The 21,889-nt window shown below is 33.3% G+C and overlaps 1 protein-coding gene across 5 annotated transcripts in view; it reads right to left on the bottom strand.

Annotated features, from left to right (window-relative positions):
* The window catches only part of LOC119070472 (extracellular serine/threonine protein CG31145), a 109,067-nt gene that overhangs the window by 26,431 nt on the left and 60,747 nt on the right, over positions 1 to 21,889 (bottom strand). For all 5 annotated transcript variants that reach the window (XM_037174830.1, XM_037174828.1, XM_037174829.1 and 2 more), the window contains 2 exons: positions 9,649 to 9,773; positions 6,421 to 6,499 (listed from right to left, as the gene is read on the bottom strand). In XM_037174830.1, coding sequence (XP_037030725.1) covers positions 6,421 to 6,499; positions 9,649 to 9,773 — 204 coding nt within the window. The remainder of the gene's footprint in view (positions 1 to 6,420; positions 6,500 to 9,648; positions 9,774 to 21,889) is intronic.

The following is a 21,889-nucleotide window of genomic DNA, read 5'->3' as shown; positions in this document are numbered from 1 at the left end:
TTTCTGTATGTCAGTGCAATGTGGGAGCAACTAGACTGTGGGTACATGCTTTGATATGTGCTTATGATATGTGATTGATTTCTGAGCGGTGCCCTAGTATAAACAGTACGATTTTATGTGTATATATGGGTGGTACAACGAGAGTTAAATCAGGTGTACCAAGCACCAACCTGATGCAAAGTTGTCTCAACATTTTGAAGTCGAATAAGTGTAATTGAATACGGCGCTAACTTTTCTCTTTGAAAGTATGTTATAATATTAAAAGCTGTGACAAATGCTGCTGCCTTAAAATCCAAATTCTAAAAACAACCCGACCATAAAAGTTTAACAGCAAAATAAAAGATTTATGAAACCCAGTCGCATCAAAATAATAATTAAGACGAGCGAAATGGGTCTCAAGAGAACATTTTATTGTTACGAAAATAAGGGCCACCAAAGTTCAGTGATTTATGATTTGAAATGTTAATGTTCTGTACGTAACAATTAGAATCTTTCTTTTCTTTTTTTCATTTTGGACGGACGCATTAAGAGCTTGTTAAATGAAATTTAATTAAACGGTCAGCTAGGTGAGAGGCTATGTTATTTTATGCACCGAACACATAATTGTAAGACATCTTGAAAGAGTTTTCAATTTTTCGTTTCGTCAGCAACAACAAAAAAATTTATCCAAAACCAAGTTTTTCAAAACTACCAGCACGTATATAAAGTAGTCGTTGAGCTAATTCTTTGACGCTTATTTGCCTTTGAAGTGCTAAAAATATATGGAAACCACAAGCAAATTTAAGTTCCATAAATTTTCTTTTTTATCACCCTTTGATACGAGCAAAATGTATGCAAATGGTAACCTACACATAAGATGTAACAACGTAAATTTCATAGAATAATATTCAACTTTCTACAACCTTTTGTAATATTATTTCATAATAATATGTAGACTCGTATTATGGTACCAAGCATGCATCATGTGTACATTTACCAGGTCTTATGTGCTTACTTGAACATACATAATATGAAAATTTTAAAGTGTTCGAAAAGGTTGCGGGCTACACATTTTACCGGGTACTTGGGTTTGAATGCGGTACAAATATGTGGTTTAATAACAAAGCTAAGCAGATAAATTTATATGCGATTTTCAAGCAATAACATTGCAGGAAATTGCTTTATAAAGGAAACTTTGAGTATGTCCGCAAATTGGCTGACCAGAAGTGTTTGGATTATATTTTGAATCTACTAATATTTGTTTTAGAAAATTTGTAATTATGATGCAGCAATAATTTTAACACAAAGTTTAACTCAATTTTATTTAATAAAATGTCTACGCTGCAATATTTTGAATGATGCATATAATCAGGACCCACAGATGGCTGCAGGCAATGCAAAGTTTCGATCTAGGGCGAAACTTTTTCGGACCAACTTCAATTCAGACAAAAACTTTATAAGAATTGGTGTATTATGGTTCCAGTGTTACAAAGGACGCAGTGGACACCATTTAACTTTAAGTTAGAATTTGACTTCAAAACAAAGAAAACGGGAAAAAGTCTTCGTTGAACGTTGTTACACCCAATTCATATTTAACTTAACAATTTCAGATATTTTAACTTTGGCTAATTTTGTGTTGAAAGGAAATTGATCAAAAGAAAATTTGAGTTTTTTATTGTCGTAAGAATTTGAAACATTATATGAGTAGTGGCATAGTAGTTCACTTGCGCTTGAGCAATGTCTTTTCGTATGCTTTAACAATTACAGTAGGAGAAAATGAGGAAGGTCACATTTTGAGCTACAATGCAGTTGATGTTATCCATTCCGCATGACGTTAATAATAATTATGTTTTAGTCACATGTACTATCCAAATCTCTTTATTATCAAGCATGTGGAATGAATAAAGAGAATAGTATTGTAACTGTGATTTCTTATGTTTCTCCGTCTGTATTTTCGATTCTTCGATTAAGATAAAAGCAACCAATCTGAATCGCTCACGGAGTGTTACTCGGAGAAAATAATTCAAATGCGTTTCATGCCCTAGTTCTCCTTATTGTAGGAAATTTAAAATATTTTCCGATAAAATAACTTCGACCGGAATATAATTCAAACAATAGACTATTTGCTGAAAACGATTCAAAGTATGCATCCACTCTCTCGTTGCAACGTTAAAAGCTTCCGTTACAATAATTTTTATCACATATTTACTTCATCGACTGGAAGTGGTTTTCGATTCGTAGTTAATAACCAAGAAAATTAAATTATGAAATTCATGTCTTGTAAACATACAAAATATGGTCACACAGTTTGTTCGTTCAATAATAGTTTATTTATCTACCAGATGTTTAATGAAATTAACTTCTTTGATACAGCATGAGCGATTTAATTAATATATACAACGTTGTAACAGAGTCAAACACTACATTTCCAATGTAAAGTGTAAATGTGATGCAAGTTTTTTTATTTAAAGATATTGAATTCAAGTCTGGACGTTCCTTTGTTCAAGGCATTTACTTACGTTCCTTTGTTCAAGGCATTTTCTTACGTTGTTCCTTTGTTCAAGGCATTTTCTTGTGAAGAGAATTTTTTTTGACTCTGTGTAATAATACGTACATTAGCTTGCATCAAAGAGGCAAAATCGGTTCAACTCTATATCGACACACAAAATTACGACTCCGAACAGAGTTACGATATCGTTTCTGCGAAGTACAACGCATATATGAATGACAGCTGGACTGTAATGTAGAGAATTCTTTCCAAAATTCATACAAACTGACCATATTCTCCCACAAAGGACCTACATGCCATTCGTTAAAAGCGTAAGGTGTCGAAACTTAGGCAATAGATCGAAGTTGATATGATGTGCAGGCGACACCAGCAGCTTTCCATTACACAAAACGGTGCAACAGTGGTAAATGTATTCAAGTTTACATTTCCAATCAGTCAATTTCCGGTTTGTTTGTCAGATTGAACCTGAGGATTCCCTGTTTATAGATACATTTGCTTTAACTTATTGCGGAGGTGATTGAACTAATTTTGCTCGACATGATTTTGACTTCGTATAGGCCTAGCATAACGTTCGAAAAACCCCTCCGGCGTTGTATGAAGAAAATGTGAAAAAGCTCTACATACGAAAATAAAAAGGCTTTTTGGGCATCTCCCAAATTTCTATGATAAAAATCTTATTTTGACGAGTCGGATATGGTACTTAGAATTCGGTCCATACGTTGTTTTGCGCCGGGGTTCGAACTCTCTCGGCTCATAATTATTACTTAATCTTCCTGTAGGGTTAACATTTCTTGTTTTACTCTTATATTTCATCATTAACGTAGCAATTACGTAACCTGCCGGATCTATTATCCAACGGATAGCAATAAAGTCGTCCCATAACGATTCAAATATTTGACGAAAATTTATTACTCCGAGCTCAAAAACATTTTTAACTTCTCAAAGCCATCTTTCTATTCTATCCGTATATTCGGTGTACACAATTTGTTTGAAAAGCATTCAATCAACCCATTGAAATAGGTCAAACATGTACCCATGTAGTTACAAGGAACCCACTAGTATAACATTTTTCTCTGACAGCCATGGACAATGTGTGATATATATGTACAGTACGGGTACGGCTTGAGAAAATTCTTGAGGCGTTTAAAAGATTACAGATGGCTTAAAAGCTACTACTATATAAATCTATTGGATATAAATAGGTTTTGTTGAACCTTGTCAAAGGACTATAAGTCAATCGGTAAACATGTAGGCTGGCAGACTCATATTATTATTTGAACATAAATAAATTTAGCAGATTTAGTTCTCTCGATGGTTACCTCGGCAATAAATGCTTTGCACTTCGCTTAGCATCAATTGAAACATTTATAACAATTTAACTCTCGGAAGCTCAACATAATACGTTTGGCGAGGCCTGTGTATACCTCACAACATTAACACTAAAAACGAATCATTCGAAATGGTTTTTTGAGATAAATTTTCGAAAGTGAATTGATTTCGGAGTGTGTTAACCTCTGAAAAGCTGATAATTTACATGAAACCAGATTGGGTTTGATTCGGTTTACGGTAACATATTATATCAGCTGCAAAACTATTGATTTATAGATGAATGCTTCTCGTTGAATGGCTGCTTAGACGATCAATAAGAACCAATAGTTTCTGTTAAAAAATTATGTTTTTTTCTCCAGATAACTTTACTAGCTAGTTTATATAGAACAGACTCTTATAATATGACCATTGCATACGCTTTTTACAGGATCTTTGCTACGGTACTGCGGAAATATCATTAAAGTGCTCAGCTAATTCATACCAGTTTAGCAGTTTAATAGCTTTGTCTACCATAGATTGAGTGTGTTTTCTTACGATGAATTGTAATCTGTTATTCTGTTCGTTAACTGAATGTAACAGTTACTAGTATTTTCATTGTTCGACTTAACGCTATTTGACGTAAATGCTATTTCTAACAAGTTAAGCTCAACACAAATTTTATTTGTGCTTCGGATAAAGTGATGTACAAAAACTCGCCAGCTTAGCGGGTTTTTCCGAGGGGTGAGTCACTTTTAGATTAAATGGTATTAAATGGATTTAATGTATTAAATGGAATAAAAATTGGATTAAATGGATTAAATAGGAAAAAAGTTCATTTTAGCAAATACTTTAAAAGTCTTAAAAATGGTTGATTTTGATCGAACCACGTACTACAAGTCATACTAGAACGTTAAAAAGCATAAAATTCCACTTTTAGAAGTTTTTGGTGTAAAATGGATTAAATGGATTTAATGGAAGTGACTCACCCCTCGGAGTTTTCGTTTCATCACAACACCGTCTAGAGCTAATTCAGCAATACGAAGCGAAGTTCTCTACCATTTTTTTTTAGCGATCAATTGTTTTTTAATCGGAACTATAGCGTCGACTGACAGGACAATATCATTTTTATGTGCCTAAAAAATCGTTTATCACACAATAGTTCACTCAAAAAAACCATCAAGTTTTCTTGAGAAAATGTTATATACAACTCGGTGGCATAAATAACCATTATTCGTATCCGGACGCGTAAAACAATATCTTTACAGATGTATTCCAGTTTTCATTAAACTCTGCGATACCAAAATCGTTCACGAAATAATAAAACCGACCGTAGCGCACATATTTAAAAAAGTTCACAGAGAATTTTCTATTCGTTTTCATGTGTAAGCTTTTCTTGTGTACCCTTTGTATTTACATACACAATTTAAACGTAAATTGAGTCGTTCATTGTGAATTTTTTTTGTGTTTTTGCAGCAGTTAAATTTCAATTCAGCCGATAACTTTGGGCAACATTTTTGTTTGACCGGCTTTGACTTATAAAAATAAATGAATACCAAAAGATCCATTTCATAGCGTCAATTAATAATTCATGTACGAAAACACAATGCAATAAAAATTTCTTTTTCTACTGATTTGTGACCGTGCTCTGTTTCCCACCATGTCGCCGTGACGCTTGTCTACACTACAAAGAGTTGTTTGAGAACTAAGAAACACATCGAAGCTTATTATTCGGATTTTGTTTTTGAATTTTTAAGAATTTCAAGAGTCAATTTGCCAAAACTTCGAACAACTTAAAAACAAGGTATCGGCGATTTTTAAAAGGTATGCGTTAAATGATTCAGTGAACCTTCCCTGAATCGTTTGACGCATAGCTTTTAAAAATCGCGGATGGCTTGTTTTCTTGTTCCATACAACTTGTTCGAAGTTTTGGCAAATTGACTCTCAAGTATTTTTCAGGACTAGGTTCTTCAAATTCATAAATTTAAGGATTTTTGGAAATATTTTTTAGAATTTATACAATTGTTAAAAGTTTCCTATGTGCAGAATGAGCACCAGCTGAATATCACCAGCAGATCTACTAACACACACTTTATTGTATGATAAACAATCAAAGCACATTCTTCACAATGTGTTTAAGGTTGCTGACCATGATGTATGGTATTGTGACAATATTTAATTTTGTACGTCGTTTTCTTGAAATCCTCTGACATCCAGGAAAAATGACTAACTTTATTGGGACCATCGATGACTTTTAAAACTCTAAAGAAATGTCAAATATGTTCCAAACTGCAAAAACCCACTTTTCAATACATTTTAAAATAAAGGACTTGCGTCTTCCTCTCCTTAGCTAAGAAATTTTTTATAGACATTTTTTCAACACCTTAAAGATTACCATTGTTTACGTCTATAAAGATCATCAAAGCTTTTTGTTATTCATTAAAGTATGAGACATAAAGGCGATATTTTATGCAATTAGACCAGAGAGACGTAATTTGATATTTTAGAATTTTTTAAAAAGAGAAATCGACACTCATTATATCTTCACTGTTTTGAATAGATCCCCTTGTTCCGATTTTCATTTCGATAAAAAAGTATTTCTAGGAAAAAAAAAAGCCGGTACTTACCTCATAGGTTTGAATAACGATTGCATTTTGTTGTCATACTCGATAATCAATTTTATCTGTGTGCCACCATCCTTCTGCTCTGTTAATTAAAAAAGAACCGCAAACAAATGAATTAATTTTTTAATAAATAAACATTAAACGATATACTGGAAAACAAATATTACTGGGATCGAGATAAGGCCTTACTGCGCACACAGAATGCTAAACTGTTTCCATTCGATATGTGTATGTGTGTAGTGTTACCCCGGGATAGAATGCATATTTTACAGTCTAGAAGCACTTTTATGAATCAAATAATCCCACTTTTACATACGGATTTAATAAAAATTCATACAATAGGATTTTAAATTTAATAAATAAATTAAATGCATGGCTTTAAAGAATTATTGGTTTTCGGTTACCACCGTTGCATATTTAAACTGTTTAAATAACAATAGGTGCAGAATTTTTAAACGAAAAAATGTATTCAGCCAGCATTATCCTAGGTAATTTGCTTTTTTATGCATACAAAGTTTCCACCTTATACGATGGAAAGTCTTTCCGTTATAACCAGATACGATGGAAACTCTTTCCGTATTCTGCTTCTACGTTTGAGGGTGTAGTCTGTTAGCTTTTTTTTATACTTCTTCTCTCGTATGTACGGGGGAAATATTGAAAGTGTCATGTTGGTTGGTAAATCTGTTTTCATTTTATTTACTAATACGAGGGAAGTATAGGATTCTATCATCCTTCAACGATGTGTTTGGGTGTAGGTTGTTGTTTTCTTTTTTCGGGTATTGCTCTACATCTTACACTAAATAAATTGGAAAATATGGCTTTCACATACTATATCTATAAATATTCAAATAATCCCCTGAAATGCACGTTCACATTTCTTATCTTTCGTTCGACGAAAAAAAAATGTTGTTAGCATTGCAGAATGCGATAAAGATTTTTTTCATAGTCGTTTATGCAACAAGCTGTCAAATGGGGATGTTTGTGTCACTCGGTTTCAAGTTATCAAACCTTGTTCGATTCACACATCGTGTAACAGCAACAATTCCATTCCGCAACTTGTTGCATACGTTCTTTTCAAAACTGCTGTGCAACACTTAAAATATCACGCCCTTTGTTAAGATACATAATGTAAACCTGGAAAGTAAGCCCACATCGACCTAAACAAACATTTATTGCCGAGTTCAATATGGTATTTTTGACAATAAAGCCAACGAATGTTTTACTTTTCGTCACTGAGTTTAATTATTTACATAACGAGGAAAATAGTACATTTTGTTACGAGTGATGATTAGTTGAATTTTTCGGTAACGAGGCGGAGCCGAGTAGGACAAGCTTACGACGTGTACCGAAAAATTCAGCTTTCATCACGAGTCACAAACGACGATTTTTGTGCTTGAAAACTGAAATGAGACGAAACCACAACACCATTAACATAGAAATCACTCATATATATGAAAATCCATTTTCGGCCGGAGAGAGCATCCGAGAAATTATTTTGCGAAGTACAGAAAAATTAAACTTTTCGATCGTAGAATGCGTGTCGAAATCAGTCGAATTTCAGTCTTCAAGCACAAAAAGTTATCTTTTGACGATTGCAAAGTTTTGTTGCCCGTGCCTAATAATATCAAACTTTATGCATGTAATGTACTAGGTACTCTTCCAGTACATTACCTTTCACCTTTATCTCATTCAATGATTCAAAGTTCTGTTTAAATGCCTACTTCATACAGAGTAGTTCTGCTTTTCTCAGAGTTGTTCAGTTTCGTATTTTGATTTTTGTAAAAATTACAAAATTGACTCACTCAATTGGTCCAAGGTCGTTGAAAATGTCAATCGTCATCCACAGAGAAGCTAACACAGAGGAATTCTTTTGAAAAACAGCCTACCGAAATCGGACGCATTTTCTATTGGAATTTTTTATATGTGCCTAGAAAGGACTTCGACCCTAGAAGCCAAAACCACTTTCAAAAAAATTCTTCGAAGTTTGTGTGGCTGGTCAAAGGTGATCAAAAACCGAAAATTTGCACTTTTCTTACAAAAATTGCTCCAGTTACACGAGCCGTACAGGGTCGTGTGGGGTGTCATTAGAAAGGTAATCACATGTACTATTGAGCCGAATAGGGTCTTATTGGGTTTAGAATTCATCCACACTGAAATATGTGCAGATAAAGTTTTTAACCGAATACGTACACTGTTCTTACTGAAATTTCTCGAGGTACACAAAATGTACATGGTCGTGTGGGGTATCATTTGAAAGGTAATTTTATGTGCTTTTGAGCCAAATATAGACTAATGTGGTTTGGATGCATCTATGATGAAATATGGACACTTAAAGATTTCAACTTCGTTTTCATCGCATATGTATCCAAACCACATTAGTCTTTATTTGGCTCAAAAGCACATAAAATTACCTTTCAAATGATACCCCACACGACCATGTACATTTTGTGTACCTCGAGAAATTACAGTAAGAACAGTGTACGTCTTCGGTTAAAAACTTTATCTGCACATATTTCAGTGTGGATGAATTCTAAACCCAATAAGACCCTATTCGGCTCAATAGTACATGTGATTACCTTTCTAATGGCACCCCACACGACCCTGTACGGCTCGTGTAACTGGAGCAATTTTTGTAAGAAAATTGCAACTTTTCGGTTTTTGCTCACCTTTGACCAGCCACACAAACTTCGAAGAATTTTTTTGAAAGTGGTTTTGGCCACTAGGGTCGAGGTCCTTTCTAGGCACATATAAAAAGTTCCAATAGAAAATGCGTCCGATTTCGGTAGGCTGTTTTTCAAAAGAATCCCTCACAACCTCACTTTGGAGTTTTACCGAAAGAATTTGTTTAAGTTGCGGTTATATTTGCTGCTGTGGATGACGGTCGATTGTTATCGGCCTGTGAAAATTCGTTTTTACCGTACGATGGACCACACCTATACATTTTTAATAACATCGTTGAAGAATCTACTACTTCCCTACGACGCCGACGGGATGAACTATTTAAAAATAATAGAATAGCTAATCGGCTTTTCAGCTTCAAATAAAATTAAATTATTTATCTAGAAATAGCATTCGAGTTCATACTACCAACAACACTCATATAAAATGAAAACACACAAAAAATGCATTTCACGATGCCATATGTTGCACGCTTAGAACACAAAATAATAACACGAAATAAGAAGATATACCAATAAAAACTGTCTTATAAAATGTATAAAATGTACTTACCAACATGTATTATAGGCAGATTAGCCATATCGTTTAGAAGTGCATTTACCACTGGGTCGTCAACACGATATAATTCTTGTTTACTAATCGACAGTTGGAACTTTTCCAAGTTGGTTGCGTTTTCGCTAAATGTAAATAGTAAATAATTTACAATATCATTTGGGTATTACAAAATGAATGAATTATTAGATAATTAGTTGGAAATGACCATAGAATAGAATGGAGGAAAAGCGAACAGCCCCAATATTAATGGTGTTGCTGTGTATAATGTACCTCTAATTCAAATCTGAAAGGGGAGATCATACTAAAGCTGGTAATTTTTAAAATAACATTTCGATTATTGTAGTACACCTGAATATATAATCTCCCCCGTAAAATGTTATTTACGTGCTCTTTGATAATGTGATTATATGGTTCGATAATAATTTACATTACGGTTTACGTTTCTATAATGTATAAATGTGTGCACCACTTTTATTATAATTATATTAATAAATAATAATAGAGTGGTTAAGTGGCCGCGCTTGTATGTGCTTTAACAGCAACAAAATACGCTCAAATTTGACTGTTCTGTTTTCCAAATTAAATAACAGAAAAAAAAATGAAAGAAATAATTGAGTGTTTTATGCTTACATACCACGATAAGACTAATAGAACAGCTTGATGTGGAAGGTACTTAAACTGTACATACGGTGTTCAACGCATAATATATTAAGGCAATTTATCCACTCAAATCATCAATACTTTATCGGTTGTTTATTATTTTATTGATTCGAATTTGTTTATGAAATATAACTTTGTTTATCATATTTATATGCTGTTCTGTCTGGGACTTGTTTTCGTGTGATGTTAGCTTATGTTACTCCCAAATGGACTTTATTATTTTTAAAGGCTGAGTGAATAACTAATTAAAATGAGTCAGAATTAAGTTTTAACCATCGTGAACTGGAGACCACACAAAGCACAAGATAGCATAACATAACACTAGAGCGATGCGCAATTAAAACCAAAAGGAAAGTGGGCCTTTCGAAATGAACGTAGTTAGTGGAGACCTACCTCTACCAGTACCAATGGGCTATAAAAGGAGGATGAGAAAAAGAAGAAAAATAGATAAAAGGAATAGAAGAAAGCGAAGAAGGAAAAGCAGAAGGAGAATAAGAAGAAAGAGATGAAATAGGAGAAAGAGAAGGAAAAGAATGCGAGAGAGAGAGAGTAGATAGTTGAGAGGATTCAAACTAATATTCGGTATCCTTAATAAATCGGTATATCTCTGAGACAATTAATTATCAAATGAAAATAAATCTGGTGCACTTCAGAATACTAATGTCATTTATTCAAGTCTGATAACAGTGGGAAGAGTGCGCATCGAATTTATAAATTAAGTGAACGCATGTTGGATCGAAATAGTTCGAATTGCCATAACGTAATGATATGATAAAGTCAACTTAAATAGTACCGAAGTCAAAGCGACAATTAACCACTTATTTGAGGCATTACAAGCCATTTTATGAAAATACACACTGTAGAATTTATGATGGAAATGAAAGACGAAAAACTTGGCGTTATGTTTGAAGCACTTTATATGTGGGCAATGTTTAGTTTGTGCATGGAAACTACATAGAAAGTTTAGCTATAATTTATTAAAGTTCTATGTATTCATCATTAAATGCACACTTGTACTACACAAAACACTTAAAACAAGTACCTAAATAACTTTGTACAAAATTTTACGATAGTGGGTGCACATATTATGTTGGTAGTGGTGGCAACATATTATACATACACTTTTTACCCTCAACATATGAATATCGCATAAATTTGGATACACCAAAAAATATTGTTAGGAGAATTTTCGGTGAGCAACCGTATCACATATTCCCATGCATGATTCATTATGCACGGAAATGACTAATTAAGAATGATTTATAATTAGTTTTGAGATTTAGAAAACTTTGTGAAAAGTGTGAAAATTTGATTGTGTGTATATGCATCTTCCAGACCGCTTATGCCGCAGTATGTCTACTTGACGCTATTAGTTTTATAGATTATGTGTAAAATTGAAAATTTTTCAATTTTCGTTTTTCGATAATAGTCGAACTTTCACAACATAAAAGAAAAATTCGAAACTGGGTCACCATACACAACACATAAAGACATATGGTTATCTGCTAGTTATTGTGATTATTTTGACTAGAAAATAATGTTACTGGATAGCTAGGACACACTGAAATTAGAAAATTAGAAATTCTAACAAGAGCGATGCGAGAGCCATTATTCGTTTGATTTGGAATTTCCTGATTTTTTCCCGATGTGAATTAAATGATTTTCATGTGTGCAAGAATTCCTTTTTGTCCACGAAAAAACATGAAAAGGAAGTGTCACCAATTGATTCTTCAATCAATAATTCGAAACTTAGAACGAGATGAACGAGATACTGTCAACAAAATCCTGTATAAGAACAGAATAAATTCTGTCAACTTTTAGTACCTTTTTATTTTGTAGAGATTCAACGGCACGTGAATCTGGAACGAAGCTGAACTACGCGTGGTGAAATCAAGTTTCTAACTCTCGAATAAGTGTTCTTGTTCCCTATGTGTTTATGGCCAAAAGAAAATATATTCTTAGACCATAACACGGGTAGCAAGTAAAAGACGAAATATTCAAATTTTATTTTACTCTGCCGTGATATTTCTATCAACAAAGCCAGCAAAAGTATGTGTACGAAGCCAAAGTAATTCGAAATTTAATTCTTCCATTATTTTTTGTTTAATTTTCGTTTAAATTTTAATGACATTTTATTGGAATGCGAAAAAGCGTCGATATATCATATTACAGATCTATCGACGATCTTTCGCTATATCATTCATGGTTAAATACAATGATTTACTTGTTCCATGTAATATCCGGACTCATCCGAGATTGCGCGGTATTTAAATAGAAAATGTTGCTTCTTATGACATACTTGAATGTTCCCACACTCACCCCATTCACAACAATCTATCAACGCTTTCTGTGTAGCTAAATGGATCAAAATACTATTTGTAAGTGGAAAATCGTTCACTATTAAATGCGTAAAAGTTTAGTGTGCACAAGTGGCTTTTATTGTAGTTCATAATGTGGTTACGTCAACAATAATTTTACACTAGAATTCATATAATAAATTCAACCCAAATATTACACTATCAACCCTTAAGTTAAAAGGTTAACTGATGTTACGAAAATAAAAATAAAAGAAAACCCTGACCTATACCATAATATTACTAGTAAAGGTGACCGACCCGAGGAAATGTAAATGTAAAGGGCAGGTTATCAGAGTTGTGTAATCGTACAAGTCAGAGTTGTCGAATCATCCATCTTGTTTTAAGATTTTTACGTGCTTCTGATCGGTAAATGCAATTTATTGAGTACATTTTTCACATTTACCGACCAGAAGCACGTAAAGCACTGTACGTGCGGGGTTCCAAATTTTTCTTCTTCGGGTCGGGCCATAACTTGTCAACATAAAAATTTGGAACCTAGGACGTAATGTACTATGAATTCAGTGCAGTCCATGTGGACAAAGTTATGCTTTATAGAGTCCATACCCAAAATACAGTTGGTATGTTAAATATGGGAAGAATAGCGAACGAAAAAGCGTTTCGCTATCATTGTCAACCCTTGCCTGTACATGATATTCGAATCGGCGTATTTATTTAAATCTTCCATCCAGATTAAATGGACAGACATTAGTTTGGTTGTGTTACTTACATTTGATATAATACCGTCGGTTCTATGTTAGGTTTCGAAATTTTACCTTTTTTGAATTCACTTACTTATATGCTCGAGGCATTAATGGTGGATTAAATATTACTAAATCGTATGGGATTAAATATACTAAATGGAGAAGTACTTTACGTCTCACATTTTAATTTATGACATATAACGATGTACTGAACTGTGGATTTTGGATTTTGTTATATTAACTTGTGTGGTCGTATTTCTCGCCTTCGGCTCGAGCTAATAAAACAAAATCTTTAGTCCAGTACATAATCTACTACTTCAAATGAAAATCTCTGGAAAATCGATCAAATTATGATGAACCAAAGGTAAACAGTAAAGAGTCTGATTTTTTTAAAGAAAAAATGTCTGACATAAATAGGGCTCGGAAAATGTTTCACTTCTAGATACCAACCCATTACAGTGAAGTTCTAATCAAATGTTGGTCGATTCGAAATTGCTTGATTTTTTAAAATGAAATTTTCTTTATACAAAACTCATTAGCAAGTCTCAGGGTCATTTTCCTTTTACAAAATGCAACAATATTAAATGTGAAGCAATCGAAACATTGTAAACATCATTTTGTAAGATCGACCAAAGTTTAGTTAACCAATTTTTGGTTGGAATGCCGTAATTGCCAATCCGAAGAACTTTCTGCTGGCTTGATTAAAAAACTGTGTTGTTGGCTTCCAGAAGTGAAAAATGTCTAGAATCTTTTAAAATATTATTCGTCCGAAGCCTAAAACTTATTGACGGCCGCTCGAAAAACGTTATACCAATGAAATTCTCAAACATTTTGGGTTAAAAATTATAAAAAATTTCAATTTTTTAGGATGATCATTGGAATTTTTCCTTTTATAAATATTTTTAATATTTTAAAGCAATCGACCGTTATTTTATTGAAATTGGTACCGACTTAATAAAAATATTGGTAATTTGAATAATCTTTAACGCTCAAAAACAAATAACTTTCGTTAATTACCATCCATTTACAGTGGCGGACTTTCAATTTTGTGCACTATTTTGATTCAGCTGTTCGACCAGCTGGTCCATGTAAACAAAGTAAGTTAATTTTAAAATCACGAGTAGATAAAAATGGCAACAGTGGTTTGTTTATTATTGTCAACAATACCACTAAAGTGGGTCTCGTATTAGTCGAAGGTATCACTAACATCGTGCGAGCATTTGTGTCAATCCGAATTTGCTACATTAGTTATATAATGCAAATCTTTAGATTATTTAGAAATTAAAATCATTTTAGACGTAGAGTATAGTCTTAGTAAAATAATTTAGATGCTGAGATAGAAAAATCTACGAGTAGGTGAATTCCAAAATTTAAAAACTTTCTGTTTCAATGCCTAAATCTGTGTTATGAAACAAATACTCTCCAAAACTTTTGACCACCACGAGTTGTTTAATCATCGGAATTCAAAGGAAAAGTAAGAATCAAAGAGAAGTTCGATGACATGAATGCCATGGAAATAAAGAGACTAGAAGGTAGATTCAAATAACAGAATTTAATGCTATTCAATATTCATATAACACTTTATGAAGTTCAATAAATTAGAAAATGAGTTGTGCACTCAAAATATATTTTCCGTGCGAAACTGCTTTTCCATGCGAAACATGTTTTCTATTCCATACGAAATATGCTTTCCATTCAAAACAATATCTTTTCATAGAAAATTGTAAATTTTTTTAAATTTAAATTTTCAAATTTTGCGCCGCATCGATGTTACTTTCTACTATTTTATATCCATGGCATGAATCGGTTGACATGACGAATACACACTCTTTATTTTTATTGTTAGCGCCAATAAACAGACCACTGTTGCCATTTTGATCTAACTCCTGATTATAAAATTAACTGAGCTTGTTTGTTTACATGAACCAGCTGGTCAAACAGCTGAATCAAAATAGTGCACAAAATTGAAAGTTTTTAGAATTTTATGGAACTGAATTCCTAAAAATATGTCCAGATTTCTCCTGGTATAAAAAAGCACTTTTTCGGAAAAAGCGTCAACCACAGATTTATCGATGTATTTAAAATTTATCGCTTAGGGCTCACATGCATATGTGACCATAATCTGCAAACTGGGTCGAATCTATTTTAATAAAATAATCATTAACGTGCAATCGATTAATCGATCATTTAAAATAAACTAAATTAATGAACCATGTAAATCTAACTGAAGCATTGTATTAGTTCACCAATTGAACCAATTAAATATTCGTTTCCAATATAAGCCCACAATTTTTGCAAATTAAGATTATATTCCATTTTGAATTTGAAATTCCATAAATAAAGTGGAACATAGATTTTATAACAGTTATATGTAGATATAAATACAATATGTACTAAGTCAAATAAATCAGGCCATTGTAACGTGTGTATATTTACATTCACATCTTTAATTCAATTACTCAAATTGATTCAACATTTTAATATTGTTTGCACATCAAATAAACATTGTTGATAATCTCACATAAAGTTCCCCGAAACAAATAACGGAAATACGAATAAAAACAAATACATTTTTCGTATTTATATTTTTCTTTATTTTCACTCTTCACATGGATTAAAAAAAAATTCTCCGAATGAATGTGTGACTACATATTAATTACCTCTTTTTATTTATCTATTGTAAATGTCGGATAAATCTTCAATTTTTTTGTTGTTGCTGTTTTTATTTTAAACAAGAATTGTTATTTTACTGTATCCAGGTATCGTGTTAGGTGAAATTTTTATTTTACGTTCAAATTTATGTGAGAAAATCTTTTATCCATTTAAAAATTTATCTTGTGTGTGTTGTGTGTACTTTATGTAATTATGCTACTTGTAACTTGTGTAATAAGCGAAATAAAATATGTGATCCGTTTTCCATGTGCAAATAACAATAAAATTTGATGAAAAATTGCTAGTTAAGCTGTCGTCGGGGCCGTTTTCAGTCATTTATATACATTTTATGCAAGCCAACATAACACACAGAACACGGGTACCGCGAATAAAGTACAAAGTGATAAATCGTTCTCGACAATACTCAATGTTATTCTGAAGGATTTAATCTATGTTAACCATGGACCACACAAAACCGTGTTCGTTCTTGTCTGAAATGGTCTTTTACCGATATGGGGCTACACTATACGTGAATCAACCGAATAAAAGTGGACAGATGTAACAATCAATTATGGTAAACACTTCAACCGAATTTAATTAAAGTGCAAACCGAAGCTTAGTAAACGACATGTATTCTGGCGCTTTACACACGATGCTTAGCGATAGGCGTCTCGTATACAGAACGTTTTTTTTCAGTCATTGAATGACAATTTAATCGATCTGTGAAAAGAAACCGAATTATGTTTTTCACTTGAGCGACAAGATTCGTTGGTATGAGAAACATTAAAGAACAATTTACGATCTGTTTTCATCTAAATCGGTACTACAACGCAATGGTATGTGATGCCGACTAATTGAACTTTTATTGCCCATTTTTTTTTTGTTAAAGAACAAAACAGCTTGACTGGAAATTCATGAAAACGAATGTTGCTGATTGATTTGATAGTGGGCTGATGTTAAATGTAATTTTAGATGTGTTCGATATGAAGAGATAGGAGTTTTGCTCTTACGGATTTTTAATCTGCCTTAACAGACTAACCGTTCACAGCAACAATATTAAGCGTTTCACTGTTGGATCTAGTACTTCATTCGATTTTAAGAGATTGTCTTTGCCTTCATATCTTTTACTTCATTTTTTCGGAAATTTGACAATCGCTTAAAACCACTTTCAGTGGAGATGTGACGCAGGTCCTGTTATCAGATTCGACACGCAAAAAGATATGCGTCACAAATGACAGCTGATGAGGAAAGTACGCGAAAGTTTTAGCAACAAAAATCTTACCAGAAAAATTTTAGGAAGAAAATTGTAACAAAAAAACAATTTGCGTCAAAAAGTGGCAGATGATTCGGCTTTCTTCCGTTTGAATTCCATTCTTTAAAGCAATTCATAAGTATAAAAATTTTCCTTCCTCAGATTTTTGTTGATAAAACTTTCGCGTACTTTTCTCATCAGCTGCCATTTGTGACGCATATATTTTTGCGTGTCGAATCTCTAAGCGTCACCTACACCGATACCAGTTCTTTCGTAAGTGCATAACAGGACTTGCGTCACACCTAAACTATAACTGATTTTGGGTGATATCAGCTCTTTTGTAAGTTGTGATTTTTTACAATTTGGTCGAAGATAATTGACAATCAAATTGTGCAGTTTGAACGAAAATATTCTTCTTACAAAACTTTATAACTTTCTCTCTGATCTGAACCTTCCAGCTTTCATTTGACGAAAATTTGACGGAATTAGAAAATTTGATGAAAATCCAAAATTTGACGAAAATAAAAACTTTGATGAAAATCGAAAATTTGACTAAAATCGAAAAATTTACGAAAAAAAATTGAGGCACTTAAAACACTCGTAGCTCCCAAAGAAGGGACTTTTTAGGGAAACCATGAAACACGCATCGACTAGAATCTAAAACTCTATAACTTTGTTTTTTAAACGAACTTTCTATCTGCCGTATTTTCTGAGTTATGGGTCCTATAGCGCAATAGCTTAACACGCTCATAGCTTCGAAATTATAAGCTATTATAAAAATTCCTTCAAATTAGGTTTTTAGAATTACGTCCTTGACATACCCTGAAAATTTCAGCCAAATCCACCGGTAAATTCAAAAGTTTCGTTGTAACAGAGTAACAAAGGCTGGTAAAATTCATCAATTTCAAAATGTATGAAAATCATACAAATTCATACAAATTTCTACAAATTTCCAAGTTTTGAAATTTAATATATCGGCCAAATCTTAACCCTCTGAGGCGTGTGATAGCTCGTTGAACTCGTATGGACGCCCAGAATACGAATAAAATACTTGCGGGTAGTAGGAGCTAAGGAAGAAAAGTCAAAAAGTTCGTGTCCTTAGTCCTGCTTAGAAGTGGGCGCCGGTCTATATTTTTCGGCGGCGGCTGTAAATGTTTTTAAACGTATCGGCGGCGGCTTGAATCGGCTGAGCCGATTTTCCGAAATTCGGCGGCGGTGTATGTCAAAATATATATCGGCGGCGGCGGCGCATCCGGCGCAAAAAACGGCGCTCAACGGAAAATTGTTGTAGAAAAAATTTGTTCTAAAATCTAACATTTATTTTAGTTAATAGTGCGTTCTTTATAAGAGAGTATAATTATAGCTTGACTTTAACTCTAGCATGCCTCAAATTGGCAGTGTGTAGCGATCCAAGTCATAGATTTGAGCCAAGTGAGTGATGAGATCCAAACTGTCTATTTCGTATTGAAGAATATTGCTAAAAGAAGTCTGAGACTACTGTATCTTCAAAATAGGATCCTAAAATCGTTTTGCCGATAGAAAAAAGATTAAAGAAACGATTGTCGTTGAGACAGTATGTAGTAGTGGGGTTGAAAAAGCACTTTGTTCGACTTTTTTGGGAATTCTGAAAGGCCATGGCCAGAAACTAAGATTGACAAAAAAAAACAGATCGACCGCTTTTTGTGTTTAGCTCAAAATCAAAAAGTGAAAAAGGAGGCAAATGTAGACTTTTCAAAATCGAATTTAAATGACGTTGAAAAGTAAATAACTCAAAAACATTAAGGTAAGAGCAAAATAAAATGATCGAGTCTGATTTTTGACAATTGAATTTCAATTGTCAAAAACCAGACTCGATCATTTTATTTTGCTTTCATTTTATAAAAACATTTTTGGAAATTTTGATAATTTTTGGAGAAATGTTTTACAAATATTAGGGTTGTGCTTTGGTTTTAAATGAAGCGCTGAAAATTAATAAAAAAACAACCGGCGCCGGCGCCTACCTCTAGTCCTGCTTGTCAAATTTTTTAGTGTGACTTGCGTCACGGCCCTTCACTAACGTAGGGCCATGATTGGTTTAAACAATGAGAACTCCTTTTTTCTTCTATTGTTTGAAAGAACCGTCACGTAAAGATTCGTCTGTGACGGCTTAAGTATTTATTTAGTTTAGATCTCGCAGGGACTCATTGTGCATTTGGGTTACGTCATACGAGTCATTTGGTGTGTACTTCGTCGCTGCCAAAAAACAACTTGCAAGTACTCAAATTCTGAAGATTGAGTGCACTTCAGAACGTTACTAATCGCTAGAGAAATCCCATACGGAAATCGAACACTGGTCATTTTGATGGACTGTAAGTTAGTAAACACTGAGCCATCCTATACGTTCAATGAAGAGTATAAGGTATTTAACAAAGGAAAATCTAATCCATATACAGCTATACTGGAATACTGTTTACCATTCCTAAAATCAGTAAACTGCCTCTTATAATAAAGTTCGTTCATTCATTCACTATTTATTATGCAATTTTCGATTAGATTGGAACTAAACAACGGGCTAAACGTTTTTAACTTCTCTTTGAATTTTCGGTCATTTAATGCATCAAACAGTTAAACAGCATACAAAGCTTAAATTCCAATACATTAACCATTTCGGCATTTCTGCATGAAATTTGTTCTATTTTTTTTTTTTTTTGTTCTCTCCAGCATCGACGATAAAAAGAACAAAATAGACTCGTCTCTGCTTAACGTATCCATTTTCATTGGAATAATGTTCCCAAACGATTGTGTGTGTATGTGCGAGTGTCTATGGTATGTACTTTAAACGTGACACATATATAAGAGAACATAAAACGATTAGATTTTACCTTTTCTTGTTGGATTATATAGAAACGGATAATGTTTCAACGTACTATTCTCTATTTTGAATTATAAACGAACGTAAAGTGGTTGTATAGACATCGCAACAGAGATATATAACCGAAAAGTACTTTGAGAATGAAAATGATAATGACGGTTACATGGTGCTTTCCACATTATTTTAATTATTTAGGAGATCACGGTTTCATGAAACATGAACACAAAAATGATATCGTGCGATCCCATTTTCGTTTTCGACCATTATTTTTGCAATTACCCATTATTGTTGAGACTGTAACGTTATGGTTATTGTTACTATTTACACGATAGCAATCGAAATGTGAATGTTATGTAAAGAGAGAAAGATTATCGTTTTCCATAATAGCTGAATAATTTTAGTGGATGCTGTGTGGATTGAATTGTGTGTAAAATTTTCGAAACTCAAATGGTTCACTATGAGACTGTGTGCATGTATGGCCTCCATCAGGTATTTTACGAACAAATTAATGTTACGTGTTGATCAAAATATGTCGCACAGATTCCATCTAAATTTTTGGCCAGAAAATTCGCTTTCCTTATCTGATTGTGGTTTTGCGTATATGTAAACAATTAGTTGAGGTTTAGGTGGTTGACGACGCAGACGGGTGCGGTGTGGAATACATAAAAATATTTTTCCTAACGTACCACACTTCTACGTGAAATGACAATGACATACCGACCGGTGAGATTATACACCCGTCGGCATGGTGACACATTTGGAGGTGGCTTACTCTCTGAGTATAAGATTTCAAATTACATTAATACCATCTTCATTTCCATGAAATTAAGAAATTAAGTAATTCGACATGATAAGGTAATACTTACTAAGCATAACACTCACCCAAAACTTCTGCAGAATTTGTTCTGCAGTCAACAGATATTGATATTCGATAATTGCTCGGACGTTCTTACAAATCAATTCATTCACTCAATACTATGGAACTACGTAGTTCACATTCCATTGACATATCCAAGTCAATCCACATTTTCATTATAATTTTTTAATCAAAAAACGAGCGTCAACAAATCTGCAGGATTAACAACATCCACATTACCAGACGACGCGACATTGGAATTTATTGTATTATTCGAGTTATTCGTTTTCAAATCGTCTCCAACTTTTCGAACGGCTAATCCGTCTATTGATATGAACTTATTCTAGAATTGTAATTACTAAAATAACGTCACAACGTGATTACCAACAAAACATTCTGAAAATGTTCGGTCTGACGATATGGAAAATTGGAGTTTTGGCATTCACCGGGCAGATAGTCGAATAGATTAATGAATAAGGAATGGTTTGGCTTACGAGAGTTGTTGAGACTAATAAAATTCATTTTTGTTTAAATAGTCTGCATACCGAGTCGGCATTCATGGAAACAATGCTCTGTAGATAAGATACTCAAGACATTCCACATGCAAGATTTTTGTAGTGTGTTTCTCATACCATATGGAAACGTGATGCCACTTTTACAACACATGAACTTCTTTTGCTATATAAAACATGCAGAAATGACGAACTAGCGTTTAGGGACGACGCAATATGTTATCTAGAATAACAGAGAACTTTGAGTTCCATATATCTCAAGCGAAGTGTAAAACATTTACTGCATATTTTGCACAAAAGACTCGTCTCCAAGTAAGTTTCAATTGTTTCAAACTCTGGAATAGTTTCGGAAATAAATTTCTTTGATCAAGGAGCTTCATCAAAATTATTGTCATGG

The sequence above is a fragment of the Bradysia coprophila genome (genome assembly GCF_014529535.1).
Source record: "Bradysia coprophila strain Holo2 chromosome X unlocalized genomic scaffold, BU_Bcop_v1 contig_79, whole genome shotgun sequence".
NCBI classification, from domain to species: Eukaryota; Metazoa; Arthropoda; class Insecta; order Diptera; family Sciaridae; genus Bradysia; species Bradysia coprophila.
Note: the sequence above shows the minus strand (reverse complement) of the source record. Positions and strands in the feature narration are given on the sequence as shown.